Below are 21,194 nucleotides of genomic sequence, written 5' to 3'. Positions count from 1 at the left end.
AATAATGCTACTGGATTACTATTACATCTTCTATCTGAAGATGCTGAAGTACACACATCACAATTGCATCACTCTATTAGCTTCAGTTTAGAGGCACGCAATTTGCAGGTTGTCACTAGCTCTCTCTCATCAAAATATATACACAATATACTGCAGTATGGCGACTATGGAAAACAAGATTTAAATGTTTTATAGGCATTTTGGGAGACATCAATTCCAACAGCCATATTCTGTTTAGATGCAATATCTATCAGATTCTCAAGAAGCTTATCTTATCATGTGACGTCGCCATGTCAATATATTATTCTCTGAATAAGACGTGATATTACTGTAGTATTTCAAATGATTTCATCTTTGTATCATAAAATACCAAATCAATCAAATTTATTTTGTATAGTGCCTTTCATGCCAAGGCATCCCAAAGTGCTTGATGCAGATTGATGCAGCTCCTTATTATTAAACAAAGTTGTCAACCTGTAGTCCCTGAAATATCCCAAAGTAATTCAACTACCAACACTCCAAAACCAATAAATCTACAGCTCAACAAACATGTAGTATGCTCCTCATAATAGCATTCTATTAATCCACCAATTCTGAAGATAATGATACTGCTAATATGCAAACCGCACTCTGCCATTTGCAAAAAAGCTGACACCCAGTAAGCAAGTAATAAACCTAGAAAAGAAAACACAAGGAGAACTTGTGTTTTAAAACAGTCAAAACACGCTTAATATTACTTCAAGGACTGTGCACAAATTGTGACAATAGAAGTTGCATTATCAGGCGTTCAATAATTTAACAAACCAAAATGACCACGTACAAATTTAAACCAATTTAAGGTCTCTTCTGTGTATATACTTTTACTGTTTGCATTCTTTTAGTAGTTGCGCCAGGCACTCAAAATCGCATTTGTGTTTAAGACTTTGAGGTTGATGGGACTTGGAGACTTTTTCATTTTAATATGCAAAGGTCAAAAAAACACTGGACACAGACTTCTGATCTCCACAAGCCAAGTGGGTGATCATGTGACCACAAAGCTGTTGAGTACAGTGTACACTGAAAGTGTCAAAATACCAGAAAAATCTACTTGTCCTTCTTAAAAATACTTGCCCCTTCCCTGTCGCACAAAACACACACAAAAAAGGTAGAATATAACTTGCAGGATTTTGGTTTTATTTAACAGTGAATCAATTCGTGAATAACAGGGGCGGGTCTAGCCTTGTAGCTTGACTGGGTCACTAAATTCACAAAAGGTTCCCTCAACACATTTATAACGTACTTTAAGAAACGTTCCTTTCAGTGCAGTTTGGAACACATTTCCTAGTACATTTAAGTAACATACTAAGAGTACAACTATAATAAGCAATACCTGGGAGTTATTCAAATATTACTGCTGCTTTGTGGAATTCTTATTTATAAAGAACGTGTGTTTTTCTACCAAAATGCACACAATAAGGAGGCGGTGTGGTCCAGTGGTTAAAGAAAAGGGCTTGTAACCCGGAGGTCCCTGGTTCAAATCCCACCGCAGCCACTGACTCATTGTATGACCCTGAGCAAGTCACTTAACCTCCTTGTGCTCCGTCTTTCGGGAGAAACGTAGTTGTAAGTGATTCTGCAGATGATGCATAGTTCACACACCCTAGTCTCTAAGTCGCCTTGGATAAATGCGTCTGCTAAATAAACAAATAATAATAAAATAATATTTACAGTAGGCATCAAATACTGCAGACATAAAATGTTTTGTTTTTTTCTTTAGTTTATTTCTATGATATATTTATTTAACTTAATAGTACTATACTCAATTATAAAACGGATTGTTAGAATGCTGCATGCTGATTGATCCATCAGTGTTCCAAGCTGTTACAATATCCAGCACAATTCCACGATTAGGAACTACTTAGGAACAAAGGCAAATCACTGCACCTGTGCTAACCACGTATCACTGCGCCACCAAAATCAAAGGAACTCCTGTCAAAATATCTGCTGTCATGGAAGATAGTGAATACATCAAGGTGTCTTGTCATCTCTTCCAGTTTATATTAACTTGCACTACGAACCAGTTTGCGATTTTAAAACAAGATGCTGTTTTGGTATTTTATTTGTAGTACATACCAGTCATTTTCTGTAACTTCGGTCGGATCCAGTTGTCAGATACTTTAATCCTTTTAGTTGATATCAGCCGTCGTTTTGTGAAACTTACTTGATTAATTTTTAACTGTGGATATTTTAATATTTTTCGACAGTATTACTACACGCGATGTCTTAACCACCCGACTCTCGCCTTTCTTCACTCTCTCTTACTTACTACCGCGCACCTATTCTGTACAGTTACCAAAAAAAAAAAAAACTCTAAATAAAATTAATAGACACACATTGGGCTGTTAAATGCTTAAATTACTGGCTTTTTGAAAAAAAAAATTGACTAAATTAATTAGTTCATAATTAATAATCTTCATCCCAACAAAGCATCTTAAACTCTTGCGCTGTTTTGAGCCAATGGGAGTGAATTACCTAGCAACAGTGTTACGTAGAATATGCAGAAAGGTAGCACCTCACACAAATACACAAATAAGCAAGGTTTTTTTGATAGTTAAAGTCAGAAAAATGAACTGAAACACATAGCAATATTTTTAGTTATTTACGTCTTTATTTAAAAAAAAAAGTGGTTTACTTGACAACAACGCACCAAGAAGTGACAATATCCAGCACAACCCCTGCATGCCCTCTCGTGCCTTAATGCTTAAGCATTTAATTTCTGTTACTATAATCATATTTATCAATCTTAATGTTTTAATAGTTTCACAAATCGATGGATTGTGCATGTCCAATAAATAACTAATATAGTAATATTTGTATTTAATATAGCGTTTAAATATATAAACAAAAATGTAAATATGGTAAATATCAAACTAGGTTATCAACACTAAAATCGAAAAAAAAAAATCATTACATTTTTTTGTCAGGGAAAGTTCGTCTTGAAATGCTTCTAAACTGTAAACTTTACGTTTTTTAAACCTATTCCCAACAAGTACACGCTTGACCACGAAGTGTTATAAATTACACAACCCCAATATTTTCAAATCCGCTAACACTTTAACGACTATGGTGTATTAATTTTTTTTTTTATTTTTTTTTTGTAACTTTACTAGATTGCTGCATTTATATGTCAGGTTCATGTATTAAGAAAGCAGTATCACTTAGCTCATTTACAGAGGCTCTCACTCTCAAGCAGCCATTTCTGGGTTTCTTTGTAACCAACAGAAGATCAGCTTCTTCCACAGCTAGCCAATCAGAAGTAATAGGGGTGGGACGTAAACACTTTTTAAAATGTTTGTGTATGTGCTAGACTTCTGCAAGTCAGTTTTCAGAAATTTGCGTGGCTCTCTACAAGTATACCCGGAGCGCCTTTCTAGCAACAGCGCGAACATCAGGAAAATATACAAATAAAAACTACTTGTCCAACGGGCAAAGTATAACTGCAAAACTTCTTGTCCGTCCTACAAATCTTGTTGTCCAGGGCGTCGGGCGATACGAATTGGCCACCCCTAAGTGATATTAATTGACTTTTACTTTTCCTTGATATTAAGCGGAGTGTGACATTAACCAAAGTGATATTATCCAGAGCTTATTTCCATTGACCCATTATATTTTGGTCGGGACATTTCAATTTGATGATAATAAGTGGAGTGGGATATTAACCAGAGTGATATTAAGCAGGTTTTACTGTATATTTAATCTCAACAAATAGCCTAAGCAATTAAATAGTGTACAATTTGCTCAAATTAATGGCAAGAGAATAAAAGGCCAATTTGAAGCACTTACATTTTGGGTTTTGTACCATCGTATCCGTGTACCATTAAAATATAAATGATCATCAATAGTCAAATATAAATCACATTAATAAAAAACAAGTATTTGTCTGGGCTAGAAAGAAGGCTAACTTTAAAATCTAAAACTATGCCTTACATCATCAAAAAAACGACAATGCGGTTACAGTATTGAAACTATACAAAAACAACCCAATAAACCTGCAGTTCAACCAACCTGTCAAAGACAAGTAACAACAGGTGTCTCTGTATGATTCAGTACAGAACACCAACTGTATATCTAACTCCCAACAACTGGAACACGCCTGCATTCCTGAAACATGAAAGGCCAGCAGTCATACAATAAAGCGACACTCTGCAATGAAATTACAACTGAAGTGATTGGAGAGATTCAGACCTATATTATAGCAACTTCTTCCTAAAATGTTTAAAAGAAGTTGCCTGATACCTGGAAGGTTTTGAAGTTGTTATATCAGGCTAATTGGCTACCACGTCAAAATGAATTTACCCTCAGTGTCACATTTCTTTGAGAATTTGCTTTTTTTGGATGAATGTCCATATGCCAAAGTAAACCAAGCAAAATAGGAAAAACTTTTAGGATAAATAAAACACCTCTAATTTTAATAATATTCACTAATAACACTGTGGTGGAAACATCAAGGTGTCAGTACTTGCATTGTTTTATTATAAGTGTAAAACATCGTCAAGTACGATTACATGGTTTTATCAATGTTATAATAACCAAATAACTATATTCCTTTAATCTACTGCACAGTATTGACAGCCTGATAAACTCAATTTCCCCTACAAAAACACCTTACACTGCTCCATTGTGAAGTTTAATAAGGGCCCCCAATTACAAGTCCAACTGTAATGCAGTGAGCAAACACTTCAACAGTTTTAAAACAAAATCACATTCTTGCAGGCCATTACATACAACTGCATTGATTTAAGGGCCACAGTCTTCCAACAACAGTTACGTAATGATTATAATAAATTAAATCTGCTTAATTGGTGAATTTGCAGTAAGCTTCTGGATTAAGTGAACTGTTTGTTTGTGTTTTGTAGGGGGGGGGGGTTCTGGCTCACTGTCACAAGCTGCGATGTGGACTGGAAATGCAAATCACTGATATAGTTACAGCACCAACTTCAAAACAAAAAAAAATAAGAAATCATGCAACTGATTTCTTATTTTGGGAGATCGAGATGTCCCTCCACCAACAAGTTTCAGAAAATCTTCAGACAGTAAAATGTCTGAAGCTTTGCTTCTCTGTGCTTATTTTACAATTACCCTTTGGGTACATTTAGACTGGAGAACCTACAAAAAATGCAACAGGTTTTGTCCTCTGAAGATCTCACAGGGTTTTGTTTGAGTTCACTGAGCAGCAACGATTAAAATCTCAAAACAACAAACACTACAAGAGTTGGCACATCAGCCGACGCTAAAAAGTTGAAGGTTAGACAGAAAAAACAATGATAGTATTTACTTGGATCAAGGAAAAAAATGCTACTATAGGTGGTCAGTGCCATTATTAAAAAAAAAATAAAATAAAAAAAATAAAAAATAATAATAATAATAATAATAATAATAATAATAATAATAATAATAATAATAATAATAAACATATGGAAAGCATTAGCAGAGCCTGTAAATACATACAACTTTGTTCTAAAACTAGACTATTTCATAAATAGATTGCTATATAATATTTCTTATAGAAAATAAATAAAGAAAAAAAGTTGTGTAAACCTTCCACTAATAAGGAGGAGTGGGCTATTATACCACTGATTAATTAAAGTTAGTCCCAGCTTCATCTAAATTGCTACAGTATCCTGTCTTGTGCTGGGGGTTGTGTTCATTTCACCAGGTAAGGAAGGCAATTGGAAGCAGACTGCAGCCACAGGCACAAATAATCTAGAATGGCCCCCTCCCCCAGCTATGAGGGCAATAGTTAGCTTTTTTGTTTCTTAGTACAGCAGAGAGCCTCTATAATGTTACGGATGATGATAGAACTTCCACCAGCTCTAGCCATAACTTTAAAAACACTCGAATATACTTTAAGCTCTTCAATAATGAAGTGTTAAACAAAACACAAAATGGTAAACCATGTAACTTGATTTCTTTTATAATTGCTGACTCTGACAGAAGACGTGCATATTTTTGTATTTATTATTGTTATTTTTTTTAAAAGGAACACAAAAAACTTATATTGTTGCAAGTATACTGTGAAAATACTTTAGTCTGTTAATCCAAAATTATCTTACCTTGAGTTTCACTGTGTTGTGTGCCAGTAACAGTCTCTATGGCAACAAGTTCTGGTCTCTTTTTCCAGTCCAGGGGGATTTTTACAGGCTCTGTGTTATGGAAGTTTATTTCAGATTTGTCAGGGGGAGATTGTTCCTTTTTCCTAAAACGCTCAGTCAGCAACCTCCACACGCTAGGCTCGCTTGTGCTGGGTTTGGAGAGCTTGGGGTTAACAGGGATCTCCCGGACTTTTAGCTTCCCTTTGCTCTGGTACCTCATGTAGTGAAACACACTATCCTCTGTGGGGGACCCTGTCTTGCCAGGAAGAGGTGGCAGGAGTCCTCCATTCAAATAAGAGAAGGGGCGCTGGGGATAGAGATTGGCATCTCCATCGCTTTTCGCACGGATGCGGCCATCCGTCTCCTTGCTTCCACCTTTATTAAGCCCTCTCCTTATTCTGAAGCTCAGACTTCTCCTGAAAGATGCCAGGGTCATTTTTGGGCTTTCCTCTTTTGTGCCCTGCTGGGGTGACTTCCCATCTTCCCCGGCTGCTTTCCCAAACATCTTCCAGCGGAATCCAGACCTCAGGAAGCTGGAGCTGCTGCTGGTCCGGCTGAAGCCAGAGGAGCTTTCCGACTCAAGATCGTCCTCAGAGCCCAGCTGCTCTACCCGCGGGACCAGCTTGTTGATCTCCAAGAAGGTCATGCTGACCGATCTGTGCTTCTCCTTTGGTCTCTGCCTCAAGGAGACCTGGGGGATGACCAAAACCTTAGTGGCCTCTTCTGGGTTCTTGTTGGCGTTACCAGTGGTCCCAGCATGAAGATCCACTTCCTTTACTTTTTGCTGCCTAAGAAGCTCAATCAGGCTGCTCACTGTGCTGTGTGGCTGGGGGAGTGGGGAGGTCGGTTCAGAGTTGAATCCAGCCACTGTCCTGCCACCCGCCACCACACAGATACTCTTGGGTCTCCCCTGCCTCGTCTGGGTGGCTCGCAATTCAAATTCCACTTTGCTGGGGGAACTGCACATGCTCACAGCCCTGTCGTGAGGAAGCTGGCTCTGAAGCGCTCTTCTGACCTTAACTTGCCCAGGGCTTAAGGGGAATGCAGAATCCTGCTGCTGCTGCTCGGGCAGTGGGGGAGAGTCCAAAAGGGAAAGATCTCCTGGATCATCCCGACTGACTGAACGGCAGTCGTTCCAGTGCCGCCCCTGCAGTGGAGGAGACCAAGGGATTCCTTCCTGGGTTGCCTCTGCTAAGTTTTTCAAAGAGTTACTCTGTTCAATAAACCTGTCCTCCTTCATTTTTTCCTCACCAGCATTGACACAGTCACACCTCGCTCCGCCTCTAAAGTCAGTGTTTAGACAGAGCTTGCATGGGGCTCCTGAAGGACTTCTATGCCCCGAGCTACCTCCAGAAACTAAGCGCACTCCCTGCTGCTCCCAGGAGGCGCTCCTATCTGCTGCCGAGGCAGGCTGAGCATCGTCTTTCCCCGCCTCCCCCAGCTGGGCCTGCTCACTCCTAATCAGAGTGACAGAGATACAGTAAACAGTCCTATTGCGCTGCAGTGAACCTGCCTTCATAGGTGGCACTCCTGAAGGTCCTCCATTCAAAACCAGCATGCTGTGGATTTGCACATGTTTTTTTTGTTTTGTTTTTATTTATTTTTTTAAACTTTACTTCTGGCTGTAGGCAAACAAAAACGTGTTCACCTTTCAGCTCTATCAGATCAAAAGCTCCCAATCCAGACACCACATACCACCTACCCTTTTTGAAAAGATGTTTTATGTTTACACAGGCACCTCTGATGTTTAGATAATGCAAGCTAGGTTAAATCCTACACATTTTTTTTTCTTTGTTTAATTCCAAAAAAGTACTGTTTGATCTGTTACAATTAAAAAAAAGGTGATGTCAGCAGAAAAGTCTTCTTTTTTTATTAAACAAATGACTAAAAGAAATATTCAAGCATCAGTGGTGCTGATAGCTATACAGAGTAACAAGACACACAGTTCTTTTTGTTTTTAAAAAGTTTTTTTTTTCCTTTGTTCTGGCTTGCAGAGTTGGTCACATACACAGCAATGACTGCCAACAGCAAATTTAGTGGTTTACTCCATTAGCCCTTTGACGTTGGTATTGGATGAGCAGAGCAAAACAAAAAATTGAGCATGCATGCCTTTACCTTGAGCGGCTTCTGTTCCTCTAAAGGACAGAGAGAAAACCTGGCCTGGATCTCCTCCGACACCCAAATCTCAGAATACTTCAGCAAGCCAGCACAGCAACCCGGAGATGTTGTGAGCCAAAGACCACTGACACTAATGGCATATGAAGAGGATAGAAACTAAATCTCTACTGAAAAACAAGACTGGCTTCTCGTTATGCCACATGCAACAGTAGCAGCAGCAGCAGCAGGAGGAACAGTGTCCCCCACTGTGAAAGATTCCATTGTGCCCTGCCAAGAGAAGCCCTCCCCTATCCTGCCTGTGCACAAGACATCTCAAGTACTCTTCTTACCACCTCCCATTTTAAACACTTGCAGTCTAAGACAGAGAGTGACAGAGGAATGTTGTTCTCTATTCTTTGCCCCACAAACACCAAATACACATTGGAAGAATGCATTTTTTCTGAATCCAGGTGCTGTCAAACAAATACATTTTACCTTCCCAACACTGATCACATCTCTCAGATACCACAAATCCTGAAAAAATGGTGGATGGTACTTACTGGAAGGAATACCCAATCTCAGAATGAAGAAAAACAGACTGCAACTTACAATATTTGCACCTCGGTGCTTTCCTTTCACGGCAGTAACAAGTTTATCTTATCTTACTCAGTCAAAAAATGCAATACATCAATTGTTAAAAACCTGCAAACAAGAGTGAATCAAATAAACTACATCTTGACATTCCAAACAATCAGACACATATCTACCACCCCCATATATTGCTTATAAAAGCACAATTTAACCTGTTCTAAGCACCACTGATTAAAAAGAAAATGAACACACTTCATTTTTAGTTCTCTCCCTCCCCTTCTAATGAAAAGTTTAAATTAAAGATCCAGGTGTGAGCCCTCCCAACCCATAAAACATCACAAACAGCAGTCAATAGTTTAAATCACTTACTTTGTATGCAGATATTTTCAAACTGTCAAATTATATGCAAGTAAATAGTTATATGTATATTAAAACATTAGCTGGCATTATGAACCATTTGCAGCAAATAGTATAAATTACTTATCTAAAAACTAGATTTAAAATGTAATCATTATAGTTGTATTAATGATTTATAATTGAACAGAGATGTTATGTGCTGCAGGGACAGTGGAGGAGTTATGGGGAAGTACACCTTTTAATACAACTTAATATCACTAGCAAACAGGTGTGATTAATCAATTAATCGATTAGATGATTAAATCGATCAATTGAAAATGTCAGGATTAACCCTCTAAAATGTATTTATTTCATATATGTAATACAATACTTATTTTGAAAAATATAGGGTAAATATTGTCAGTTTGGCAGGTTATAAAAAGACAGAATATCTTCAAGCCAAAACCCTTGAAATTGATCCAAGGAATGTCCATGCACAAAAAAATGTAAAAATGGGCATAATATGCATCCCACACATGTGATAACACTTAATCTGTATTTGAAGACAGCATTTCACAATAACCTGTATTTCACTTTTAAAACAGGGATTAACAATGCATGGGTTCCAATTATGAAAGGCAGCTCCAACTTTATACCACCGCACTGCAGCAAAACGGCACATCAGCGTCCATTTTTTAAATCGCTTTTAATATCAGTAAAACAGGGAAGAGGTGAATGAAAGCTTGTTACACCCAGGACAAATTAATAGAAAAGTGGACTTCATTATTCAGGGTAATTTAACATCAAGCTTTGAAAATACAAGAATAATTTGAGTTGTGCAGGAGGGGGGTTGCAGATTATGTCTTGAACATAATGCTACAGTAACTGCCTCACTGATCAATATACAGCTATGGCAAAACGTTTTGCAGTCACCTAGAATTTTAGGATAGAGACAAAAAAAAAAAAATAATTGAAGACTCCGCTTGTGAGACTTAAAACGAGATTACAATTAGGAATGGAGGGTTGTTAGCAGGATTTAAAGCTGTATTACAGTTAAGATTATGGAGCATTTAAAACAGAATTGCAAATTGTGGCGAAATGTAAAAAAATGCCTACACACAAAAACCCCAGAAGAATGTGCTCATGACCATAAGGATTTTGTTGTGGAACACAGCAAAGGAAAGAAGGTACACAACTTAAGTGTACAAGTAGTGTTGAGTTACTACTATACATATTTTGGCAGAAGAAAACGCGCCAGCATTTTGGAAAGTAACCGAAAACACTAATTTCATACAGTATATCAAAAACGAAAGCCCCGAAAAAAAAGAGATTTACATAAAACTCGAAAAATAGCTAAAAAATAAGCACCGAAAAATAAAATGAATAAACACCGAAAAACAGAAGCCGTAAACATATTTTCGATATTGTACATAACCTCAAATCAAAGAAAATGATATCGCAAAAATTTGTTAGAAATGTCACATTTTTCGTTAAGTTATAGAAAACTACGAAGTGGTATGTAATTCAATGTTAACGTAACATTATTCCACTCATACCACTCAATGAAGCAAAATTAGTTCATTCTATAGGGTGATGCAAAACTTTTGGCCATAGTTGTACATTATCCGATATGCTACAATCCTACAGAGCCACTTTTAAAAAGAGAGTGAGAACTTTACTGAAAGCTATAGTAACAGCATATTGGTGCTCAAAACTGATATATATCAATATCTACGGTTTTCTGATTGAAAGAACTTTGGCCCTGATAAGACATAAGCTTTGAAATAATTCAACTGCAGCAGAAACTGTGACATCTCTAGCTTTCCAACTACTGCTTTGATTTAAGATTAAAAACAGATTAAGTATATAAAAATAGTATCTTATAAATTGAAAATTGTGGCCCATTCACATTTGGTTAATTTGGGCAGATTATGTGAGGTTTGGTTTGTTTGAAAATATACAGTATGAATGCTTCAAGGAACTGTGTCCCCTTCAGAGTTTTAAATTTCCTCAGGAGGTGATCTCAGTGCCTTTAGGCATACAAACCAAGTCTGGCCCGATTGATTCAGTGTAATGTAAAAGCAAAGATGGGGAAGCAAACCAGAAAAACGAACTTCCAAGTTCCAATTATGTACCCTACTTAGCTCAATCCAGACTGTTGTCATGCTGATGGGCTGGGGAGACCGCACTGTGGTTGATCCCCGGAGCCAGCATAGCAGCCGTTGTGTGTGCTGATGTGCTAGGGAGGCAAATAAGCTGATCCCTGGAGCCAGCATTACACTTCAGCCATTAACACCAGACAGAAGGATATCTACATCATCAGATGGAAAGAAACGCAAATGGATGGACATGCAGATGGATCACATTAGTTTACTGTAAAGCTACGTCTTAGTTGGTGCTTATCTTGGCGAGAGCCGAGTAAGTTTTAACATCTACTCTCATGTAATGGAAATCATGTTATGAATTCAAAAGGAACAAAACTGTATGTGTTAACTCTAGGGTTCAGTATGGACAAAGTTTCATACAGAACTTAAAGTTAAAGTTAGGGCTCCAGGACCCAAGCATAAAGATCTGCTATATTTTAAATCTGTTTGTTAAATCTTGCTTGTAAATCTTTGTTTACAAGCAAACTGAACTGGTTTCATTTAAACAACGATATACAGTATATTAGTATTTGTTTATTTAGCAGACGCCTTTATCCAAGACGACTTACAGGCATTAGGGTGTGTGAACTATGCATCAGCTGCAGAGTCACTTACAATTACATCTCACCCGAAAGACGGAGCACAAGGAGGTTAAGTGACTTGCTCAGGGTCACACAGTGAGTCAGTGGCTGAGGTGGGATTTGAACCGGGGACCTCCTGGTTACAAGCCTCTTTTCTTTAACCACTGGACCACACAGCCTCCTTGGAGACGAGCAAAACACCTGGGTTTAAATCCCATATTAGCCAGACTCCTACAGTATGCGACTCAGGTGGGACAAGTCACCTCACTCCCTTCTGCTAAACCACTTGCAACACTACTGGGCAGGATGCTGGACCTCTATCTGTGCTAGATCTTCCAGGGTAAATCATTCAATTGATCAATACAACAGAAACCCTGCTGGTTCACATTTTTCACCTGACCTGCGATGTGGATTAACTGGGTATCAGGAAACAAATACCATGAAGCGTCCACATTCCACCAGACCACACACCTGGGGAGACACTGTCAACACCACACTGACAAAATAAACCACGCGGAAACCCTTCTGAACCAAGCATTTCATCCCTAATAAAGGAAAGTCAAAAGCATGATTCTGTAAACAGTAAACCGTTTCAAACGCCATTCAGCCCAGTTTCTTTCTTTAAGCTACAGTCACAATCTGTACAGTTACATTACCAGCAGCCTTTCTCCTCAACTGGCACAAGCTCAATAGGGTCATTTTAAAAAATACAACCAACTTCAATGTTCTCTGTTAGGGTTAACACAAAAGGGATTTTGCATTGAGTTTAAGTACAACAGCGGAGCCTAGTTGTAGAGTTGAGGAATGTACACTAGTTTGATCGTACTGTACCTCCATGTGAAGTGCACTTTTTGGCTTTTTAAGAAAAACAGACATTTAAATACTCACAGGTCAGCTATTGACAATTCTTATGGTTTAAGCCAATCACAGACACTTTTTAGATTTAATGTAACCATTCCACAAATTTAAAAGACAAGCCAAATCCGCCACTTGAGTGAGGTTTAAAGAATGAAATCGAAACCTATTCAGCACTAAGTAACTTTAAAGAAGGACTACCCTTAGATTATTTATTAAATATATCTCATATTGAAAAATAATTAAAGTAGTCCTAGATTGACATATTAGTACATTAGATTAGCTGGAGTTAATATTGAAAGTCTGACTAAAAAAAAGTACAAACCGAACAGACTTAAGAAAGCTTGTACAGCACATCAGGGTTCAATACAACTGGACTGTTATATTACCAGGGGTACCAGGGTTGAAGACCACCAAATCACAATACTTTCAGCATACCATACCTACTATTTCTATGTGAATGCATTCCAGGCAGGGATTGAATGTGCAGAGTATGATAAAGTAAGACAAGCGTTCTTAATGGAGGGTAATATAGCATACGAGGAGTTTATGTTGACTCAGAAATGTCTTCATCTAGTCAATGTGGGGAAGCTATAAAAAAGGCCAACAAGATGCTCGGCTATATTGTGAGAAGTGTTGAATTTAAATCAAGGGAAGTAATGTTAAAACTTTACAATGCATTAGTAAGACCTCACCTAGAATATTGTGTTCAGTTCTGGTCACCTCATTACAAAAAGGATATTGCTGCTCTAGAAAGAGTGCAAAGAAGAGCAACCAGAATTATCCCGTGTTTAAAAGGCATGTCATATGCAGACAGGCTAAAAGAATTGAATCTTGAACAAAGAAGACTACGCGGCAATCTGATTCAAACATTCAAAATCCTAAAAGGTATAGACAATGTTGACCCAGGGGACTTTTTTGACCTGAAAAAAGAAACAAGGACCAGGGGTCACAAATGGAGATTAGATAAAGGGGCATTCAGAACAGAAAATAGGAGACACTTTTTTACACAGAGAATAGTGAGGGTCTGGAACCAACTCTCCAGTAATGTTGTTGAAGCTGCTTGAGATTCTGGGATCAATAAGCTACTAACAACCAAACGAGCAAGATGGGCTGAATGGCCTCCTCTCGTTTGTAAACTTTCTTATGTTCTTATGTACTAATAGAGTGATATTACAAGACATTATTTACAGCCCACGACATTCATCAAGTCAAACCAAACAGAAACAGCCATCCTATTTCAGTACCAGCAAAATTGTTTGCTCACTAAAGCAACCAGCTTTGCAACATCAGCAACTTCAGGAATCCACACTCTCTTGGCATTCCTGTAGATAGGGTTGGACTTGCAATGTGTATCATAGGTCTGGCCATATTTGTGTTCACACTTCATAACTACCATTAAGCTTGCAAACTAAACCCAGACATCATCCACTAAACATAATATGTATTAAGTATTTGTTTGGTTATAATAAAATATGATTATTTTTTTTACCAGTACTGTATGTACTGCTTACTAAACAGGTCACTGTAGTTTAATACAGCCTTGTGCTGCCTGGATTGTAAATATTGAAAACAGTAGAATGTGGTGGGCAGCAGGTGCATGTTTCAAATTACCCAGGTGTACACATCTTCCTAAAGTTCTGTATACAGCTACAATACTACAGAAAAAGGGTTCAACTTCCACTGGCAAATACAGATACACAACCACATGTTTAATAACTGAATGAGAAATGTATGTGGTATTGAGTGACAATTTCAGTATAATTGAAATAATCGAATCCAGTGCTCTCCACAGAAACCCAAACTCCATGGGTGTCAATGCTATTGTAGCTTAGCGATGAGTGGTATAGAAATATACTAGCTATTAAAAAAAAAAAGGCTACAGTAAATAGACTTTCCAATGCAGACGTTTCCTGCAGTGTTAAGTACAAGGTAGAGCCGGTATTATTGTCTTGGGTACAAAGTGTCACACAAAAGGACATTTAAAACCAGGGTCCCAGAAGAACATCTAAAAAGGACAGCTCTTGATTTAACGATGAAATATAAAATGTCAAGTATTAGAGTACTAACACACAATTTTGCTGTAAAGGAGTACTAAATATCTATGTAATTTGGCTGGCATTCCCTTCTAGACCAAGGTTTTGCTTATTGCCTTATTCAGCGTCTACTTGAATGCCATACAGTTTAAATAATATACATTAGCAAAAACTTAGCGGCAATGTGACAATGTTGCCTTAAATCATAAAAACCTACTGTTGCAATGGCAGTAAAATATTCACTTGCGGATAGCTGATGTTTTTTAAAATAATTCCTGTGTGTTGTGTGTGAAGAGCAAGAACTGAAGCTCCACATTTGGTGTCAAGTTATAGCCTAGTCTCTGGAAAATTGCACGAACACCACCTGTATTTGAGAGTTGGGTCTAATTACCCAACTGTTGTACTGTACATGTAAGTGCAGTTAGTAGAGTGTAGGCTACACTGTGGCAGATGCCCTCTTCCCCCAGAGTGGTGGTGGAATTCTGCATGAGATCCTGCTGATTAGATGGGCTCCAAAAGTACCGGTGGCCAGCAGTTATGTACCATCTGCCACAGGATGTGTAGCAGCTTGAACACGTTAGAGCAGGTACTGTACTGGAGCCCATCTCTGAACTGTTGGGCTGAGATTTGATGAAACCAGCAGAGAGCATTTCCAGTGGAAAAACAAATAAAACAGGCATTGTTCTAAATTGCCATTTGGATCTATTTAATTCCGTTCACCCACACAAACAAAAATGGTGCCCTCTGCTGGCCACAAGCAGAACTTGCCCACATCTACACATGAAACTCAGCATAAAAGGAAAACCACAAGTTGCCCCACATTGAACAAAGCTGTCAAAGCAATTCCCCAATAGAGCACATGTTAGTACTTCATGTAAAATACACATATTTAAGCCACTCAACATTACACTGGTGGTTAAAATAATATTATGCATGACCAAGTGGTTTTCAAGATCTGATTTACTATCGAAACCAAACAAATTCTGCCCTTTCTTTCATAGCGTGCAGATGTTAATGTAAAAGGGACAGCATTGTCATGTTGCACCAGCCGTTAAAAGGGACAGGGTTAAATCAGCTTTACAAATGAACATTAAAAAAGAGGACAAGCAAAGCCCAGTTACCTGATTCCAGGTAATACGGATTCCGTATGAAATGCAGGTCTTCAAGGAGCTCAGAGCCACTTGGCTGTTTCTGATGCTCTTGCTTCAGCTGTCGCTTCAAACCAAAACACAGCATGTTCCACCCAGCAACAGCTCACTAGCCATCAAAAGACATGGGCCTGCATCCTTCTGAAATCTAGGAACATTCCATACAATATCCAATATCCAGAACTGTCCAGAGACCTGTCGCACAACAAATAAGCAACAAACCTCTCTAAATATTCCAGTCTTCCTTGAGTCTGATATCAGTCTTTGTTGAAGGTTTTCTGAAGCCAGTCAACAGTGAATAAGACACCGTTCTCCTTGCACTTCAGGAATGAACACAAATCCTGCAAAGTACAGTAACTGCAGTATGTGGCTGAGATACTGTATTTATATTTCACAGTTCATCAACTGAAGCACAACTTGTCCACCGTACTATCTTTAAAAGAAGCAACAGGTGTTTGAGGCAAGCAAGCCATTTCCGTGTGGCTCAATCCATAGGTATTGTTGCCTCCACTTGGCAGAAAAAACAAGTGGCTCCACATACGTCTGAAAGCATCAACCAAATCAAAAACTTTACGCAGGCGATCTTTGAAGACAACTTTGAACACTGCCAGACCCACTTCAGCCATTCATTTTCTTGTGTCTCTTCAGCGAAGCACTGCAGTGTCATTCAGAGAAATATAAATCGCTGAGGCAGTTGAAAATTGACTAAAACTTTACTGTGTTGTTTTGGCTGTTTCAAGATTCAAATGTCCTGGAGAAGTTCTCAAATGTCCTGGAGCAGGCATGTGTCCCATGGTTATCGGTTCCCCTTTGTGGCTTGTAATTTGTTACGCACGCACAGGCACACCCAGGGCAGAACTACTGTAAACTGTATTGAATGCCACAGCAGACAAATAAGAACAAGTGAACTTTGCATGAATACAACCAAACAACTCTGCTGAGCCTATTTAAGCCCTACAGTATGTGGGATGCATACAATTTAAAGTCTAGGTAATGTTGAACTGGAATGGTAGGTCATTCTTCAAACGCAGACAGATAAAACCGTTGGTAGTTGTAAATAAACATTTATAATTTACCAAGTTTCAGCAAATTAATTTACCTATTGTAAATTTCTGATTGTGGCTAATTGAGCATAACAATTATTGGAAGCTAAGGGGACAGGGTAGGATGGGGGTTTCCAACTGCATTGTTTCAGTTCTATTCAACACAAGTGTCTTGAAAAACTGGTTAACACGACTATTCTTTTCATAACATCTTTATTAGTTTCATGTCTGTACTGGAAGTGAGGAGTAGCTTTGATGGTTCTTCAAGAGCAGAATCTTATTTATTTACCTTTTACAACACTACACCTAAAAAAAAGGTTTTAAAAAGAATTCGGAATGTCATATAATATGCAACCATGCAATAATCTATTATGTACAGAGACAGATGTATGACAAATGTAAAATGCTCTAAAAGCCAGTTGAAAGCCAACATTCTAATTTAAATTAGGTCTTGATACCCAACATCAAACCAAAAAAAATATTCCAAATGAACAGAACATGACAAGGAATTATTATTCCATTTACTCTGCAAGGTGGTAGGTAGGATGATGCACACTATAAATCATGCTGCTTTTCTCCACTAGCATCTGCACATTTCACAGAAATGGCTTTAGAGGGTACAAGAATGCAGCTACTGATCTCTGACGAGGTAAATGATTTCCCATCAGTGAATCTAAAGAACCTGTAATAGGGCTGAACAAGATGTGCTCAATACACTGGGGTACTGCATCACAAAGACAATATGGAGCTCCAGGAAGAGTTGAACAAAGTGTGCTAAAGGTTGTGTGTTGCTTGTGTTGAAAACACTGCAGTAGCAGCAGCCCCAGGGATTCTGCAGAGCTCGTCCTGCTGCTTATTGCTCTTCATTCCACAAACATTTACAGGCAGACAGCCGACTCGCAGCAGGGAGAAAAACAGATTTGCCATTGTATGCCATTTTTAGTGACAACAACATCAACAAAAAGTTCAACAGGAAAATCAATCAAACAAAATAATGAAAAAATGACCATCCTGTGAGATTACATAAAAATCTATGTCTGCCTAAAATCCTAAACTGAAGAGGTGAAGTAAGCATGCAGCTTTTCATCTGGGATACTTTATATATAGAGCATATAATTAATTTTTTAACTTATTTAAAATTCCTATAATGTGTGTTCACTGACATTCCATAATTTCTGTTCACTGGTGAGTGAAAACAAAAAAAACAGGAAAACCCCATATTTTCTTTCCACTATCCTGATCTTGTAATCCACACATCCAAGTGGTACAAAATAGTCCATGTCAAGAGATCTAACCCGTGAGACCACACGTGCAATATTTCGTACAGATCCACCATAAAAGTACAAAAATTGGAGGTTTAACATTAAAAGTTCCCACTCAACCCTATGACTAAAATAAAAAATAAAATAACCCCCTCTCTATAATGCACATAGTGAAACAAAAACTTATCGTTAATTAACCATGCATAAAACACCATGTAAATCATTGCTATATTTTTTACAAAAAAAAAAAAAGGTAACATTCCCACTCGTGGATCATTTTAATCAGTTTTTAAACTATAAATAGCCTGGCTGAATGGCGGTCATGAGTTCACTTGGTTTGCTTGTCTGTCGCTTCCAAGTGCGAGGAGGAGAGCGGGTCAGGAGAGGGGAAGAGGGAATGGGCTCGCCCCAGGTTTGGCTGCCAGAGCTGGGCTGAAGCGTCTCGCCTCCTGGAGAAAGCCTGAAACTGAAATCTGTTTTTATTTTAACAGCAATAACCACAATAAACTGCCTGCCGTACCTGAATTGTCATCTGTGTATGATAAGGATAGGGGGACAGATTAGCAGAAGCGAGAATAATAAATTAAACACAACGCAGAGACATTCACATTACCGGAGCAAAAGTGAACCGGTTACACACCCAATGTTAAACATTACTAGTTTCGCTCAAGACGGCTACAGTTGGGACTGATTTAAAACAAAATAATATGTATAAAATACATTAACAAAGCAGGTTACTCTTGATCTCTGCAACATACGCATGTAAAGTAACTTTTAGAAGCAACAACACAGATTACGTTCTTGACAGTAAGTTAATATATACTACAAGAAACTTTTTAAAATTTTATGGAATATATTCGATTTAATTAAAATATTATCTATTTGTTATTGTGGGGTCCCAATCGATAAATAATTTGTTTATTATCATTATCGTTACAAGCCTAATATATATATATATATATATATATATATATATATATATATATATATATATATATATATATATATATATATATATATATATAACGATAATGATACACACACACCACATAAAATATATGTATATCCAGTATGTAGGAGCCTATATGCTATATGCAGCACAGCATACGGATCACAACAGGCTCCATTTTGATAAGCTGTGGGTTTGAAAACGCTCAGAATATGAATATAACCATTGCAACAAAATAAGAACACAACTTCCTATAGTGGTGGCACTCATTGGTGGGGTACGAAGAGTTACTGTAATATGTACCTGTAGTCTACATTAGAAAATAACCTTTTACTTCATTTTCCTTTACTTTTTTGTGCCAATCTGCCCTTACCAAGAACCTGACAGAATACAGACTGTTCTGACACCCAGATCGGTAAAAGGTTAAGAACACACCACCTTATTAATTCCAGTCACTCGCCTCTCATTGGAAGTGGCTGCAGGGTCCAGTAGTGAAAGCTGAACATGGAGGCAGACCACGCAATATCATTTCAAATCAGTTTTGCACATTGAACTAGACATCTTTTATAACGCTGCCACTGCCATCTCTCTCTCTCTCTCTCTCTCATCTTTTAGTTTAGTATATAGGTCAAAATCCATACAGCAACTACAGGGTAAACAACAAAATTGGCTTTTGAACTTTGTGTAATTCATGTAACCCTAAACAAGTAGAGGGCACGAATTCCATTCCAAAGACAACTGCAGTATTTTTGTGACTAGATGCAAGAACCTTACGTAATAACCTCAGTCTAGCAAGCGGAGACAGACAACAGTTACAGAATGAGGAATATCCAAGACAGACTCCGTAATTAAAGCACTTCTGAATGCTTTGAACTCGATTCTTTAAAATTGTGTTAAAAACACAACATCCATGAAAACTAAATTAAGTGTACACAGAATAGGATTGCAGTGATAAGCAATGACAAAGGGGTCACCTGCATTATGGGTACTTCAGACAAATAGGCACAATGTTTCAGTTTGCATGCACTAAAAAAAAAAAAAAAAAAAACTTTCATTTAATGAGTGAACTGAATTCAAATCTCACAATGCGTCACTAAAAATGTATGAAGCCCCACTGAAATCAGCCTTCGGCTGCTCACATCCTTCCTGTCTGCTAGTTGCACAGATTGAATTAAAATAAAAGCTGGTGTAGGGGAGGGAATAAATAATATAAAATAGAGTAGTACCGTAGTAACAAGTTCTTCTACAACTTATTTGCTTAAAACTTCACTAGTGGTCCATGACTTGGTAATTAGTTTTGAACTCCAAATAGATTTCTAAAGAGTCTAAATTATTCTTCATGAACAGTGTGTTTTATCTTAGAGATGCTATTAAAAAGTAGGATTGGACAAAATGGATCTGATGTTTAAAATGGCCACATGGGGGCAGCCATCCCACAGTTCCTGACTTGCTCTAGCATTTACACACAGACTGAAATGTTGCTTTTTTTAAAGGTTGCCTAATTTAAATTTTCGAAGCAAGTATTTGTTATAAGTTTGATTTGAAATTGAAATACTCCCTGTTGATTGGTGTAACTTTGGGTAACTCTGTAGAGATGGCAGTATGGGAATAAAAAAAAAAAAAAACATTATTTATTATTATTTGTTTATTTAGCAGACGCCTTTATCCAAGGCGACTTAGAGACTCGGGTGTGTGAACTAAGCATCAGCTGCAGAGTCACTTACAATTACGTCTCACCCGAAAGACGGAGCACAAGGAGGTTAAGTGATTTGCTCAGGGTCACACAGTGAGTCAGTGGCTGAGGTGGGATTTGAACCGGGGACCTCCTGGTTATAAGCCTGTTTCTTTAACCACTGGACCACACAGCCTGTTCTGTTCAGCCTGTGTAATTATATATATATATATACACACACACACACACACACACACACACACACACACACACACACACACACACACACACACACACACACACACACACACACACACACACACCACATTAAGGATTCAAACCACCGATA

At 38.0% G+C, this 21,194-nt stretch overlaps 1 protein-coding gene across 7 annotated transcripts in view; it reads right to left on the bottom strand.

The window, feature by feature from the left end:
* Window positions 1-21,194, bottom strand: part of LOC117435284 (arf-GAP with GTPase, ANK repeat and PH domain-containing protein 3) — a 240,588-nt gene that overhangs the window by 144,629 nt on the left and 74,765 nt on the right. For 2 of the 7 annotated variants that reach the window (XM_059017465.1, XM_059017470.1), the window contains exon 1: window positions 6,093-8,438. The exons of 2 other annotated variants lie outside the window; for them this stretch is intronic. In XM_059017465.1, coding sequence (XP_058873448.1) covers window positions 6,093-7,689 — 1,597 coding nt within the window. In that variant the 5' untranslated portion in view covers window positions 7,690-8,438. Of the gene's footprint in view, window positions 1-2,112; window positions 2,135-6,092; window positions 8,439-21,194 lie in introns of those variants that run through there. 3 more of the 7 variants (XM_059017445.1, XM_034058330.3, XM_034058332.3) reach the window with 3 other exon arrangements.

This window comes from Acipenser ruthenus, chromosome 3, assembly GCF_902713425.1.
Source record: "Acipenser ruthenus chromosome 3, fAciRut3.2 maternal haplotype, whole genome shotgun sequence".
NCBI classification, from domain to species: Eukaryota; Metazoa; Chordata; class Actinopteri; order Acipenseriformes; family Acipenseridae; genus Acipenser; species Acipenser ruthenus.
Note: the sequence above shows the minus strand (reverse complement) of the source record. Positions and strands in the feature narration are given on the sequence as shown.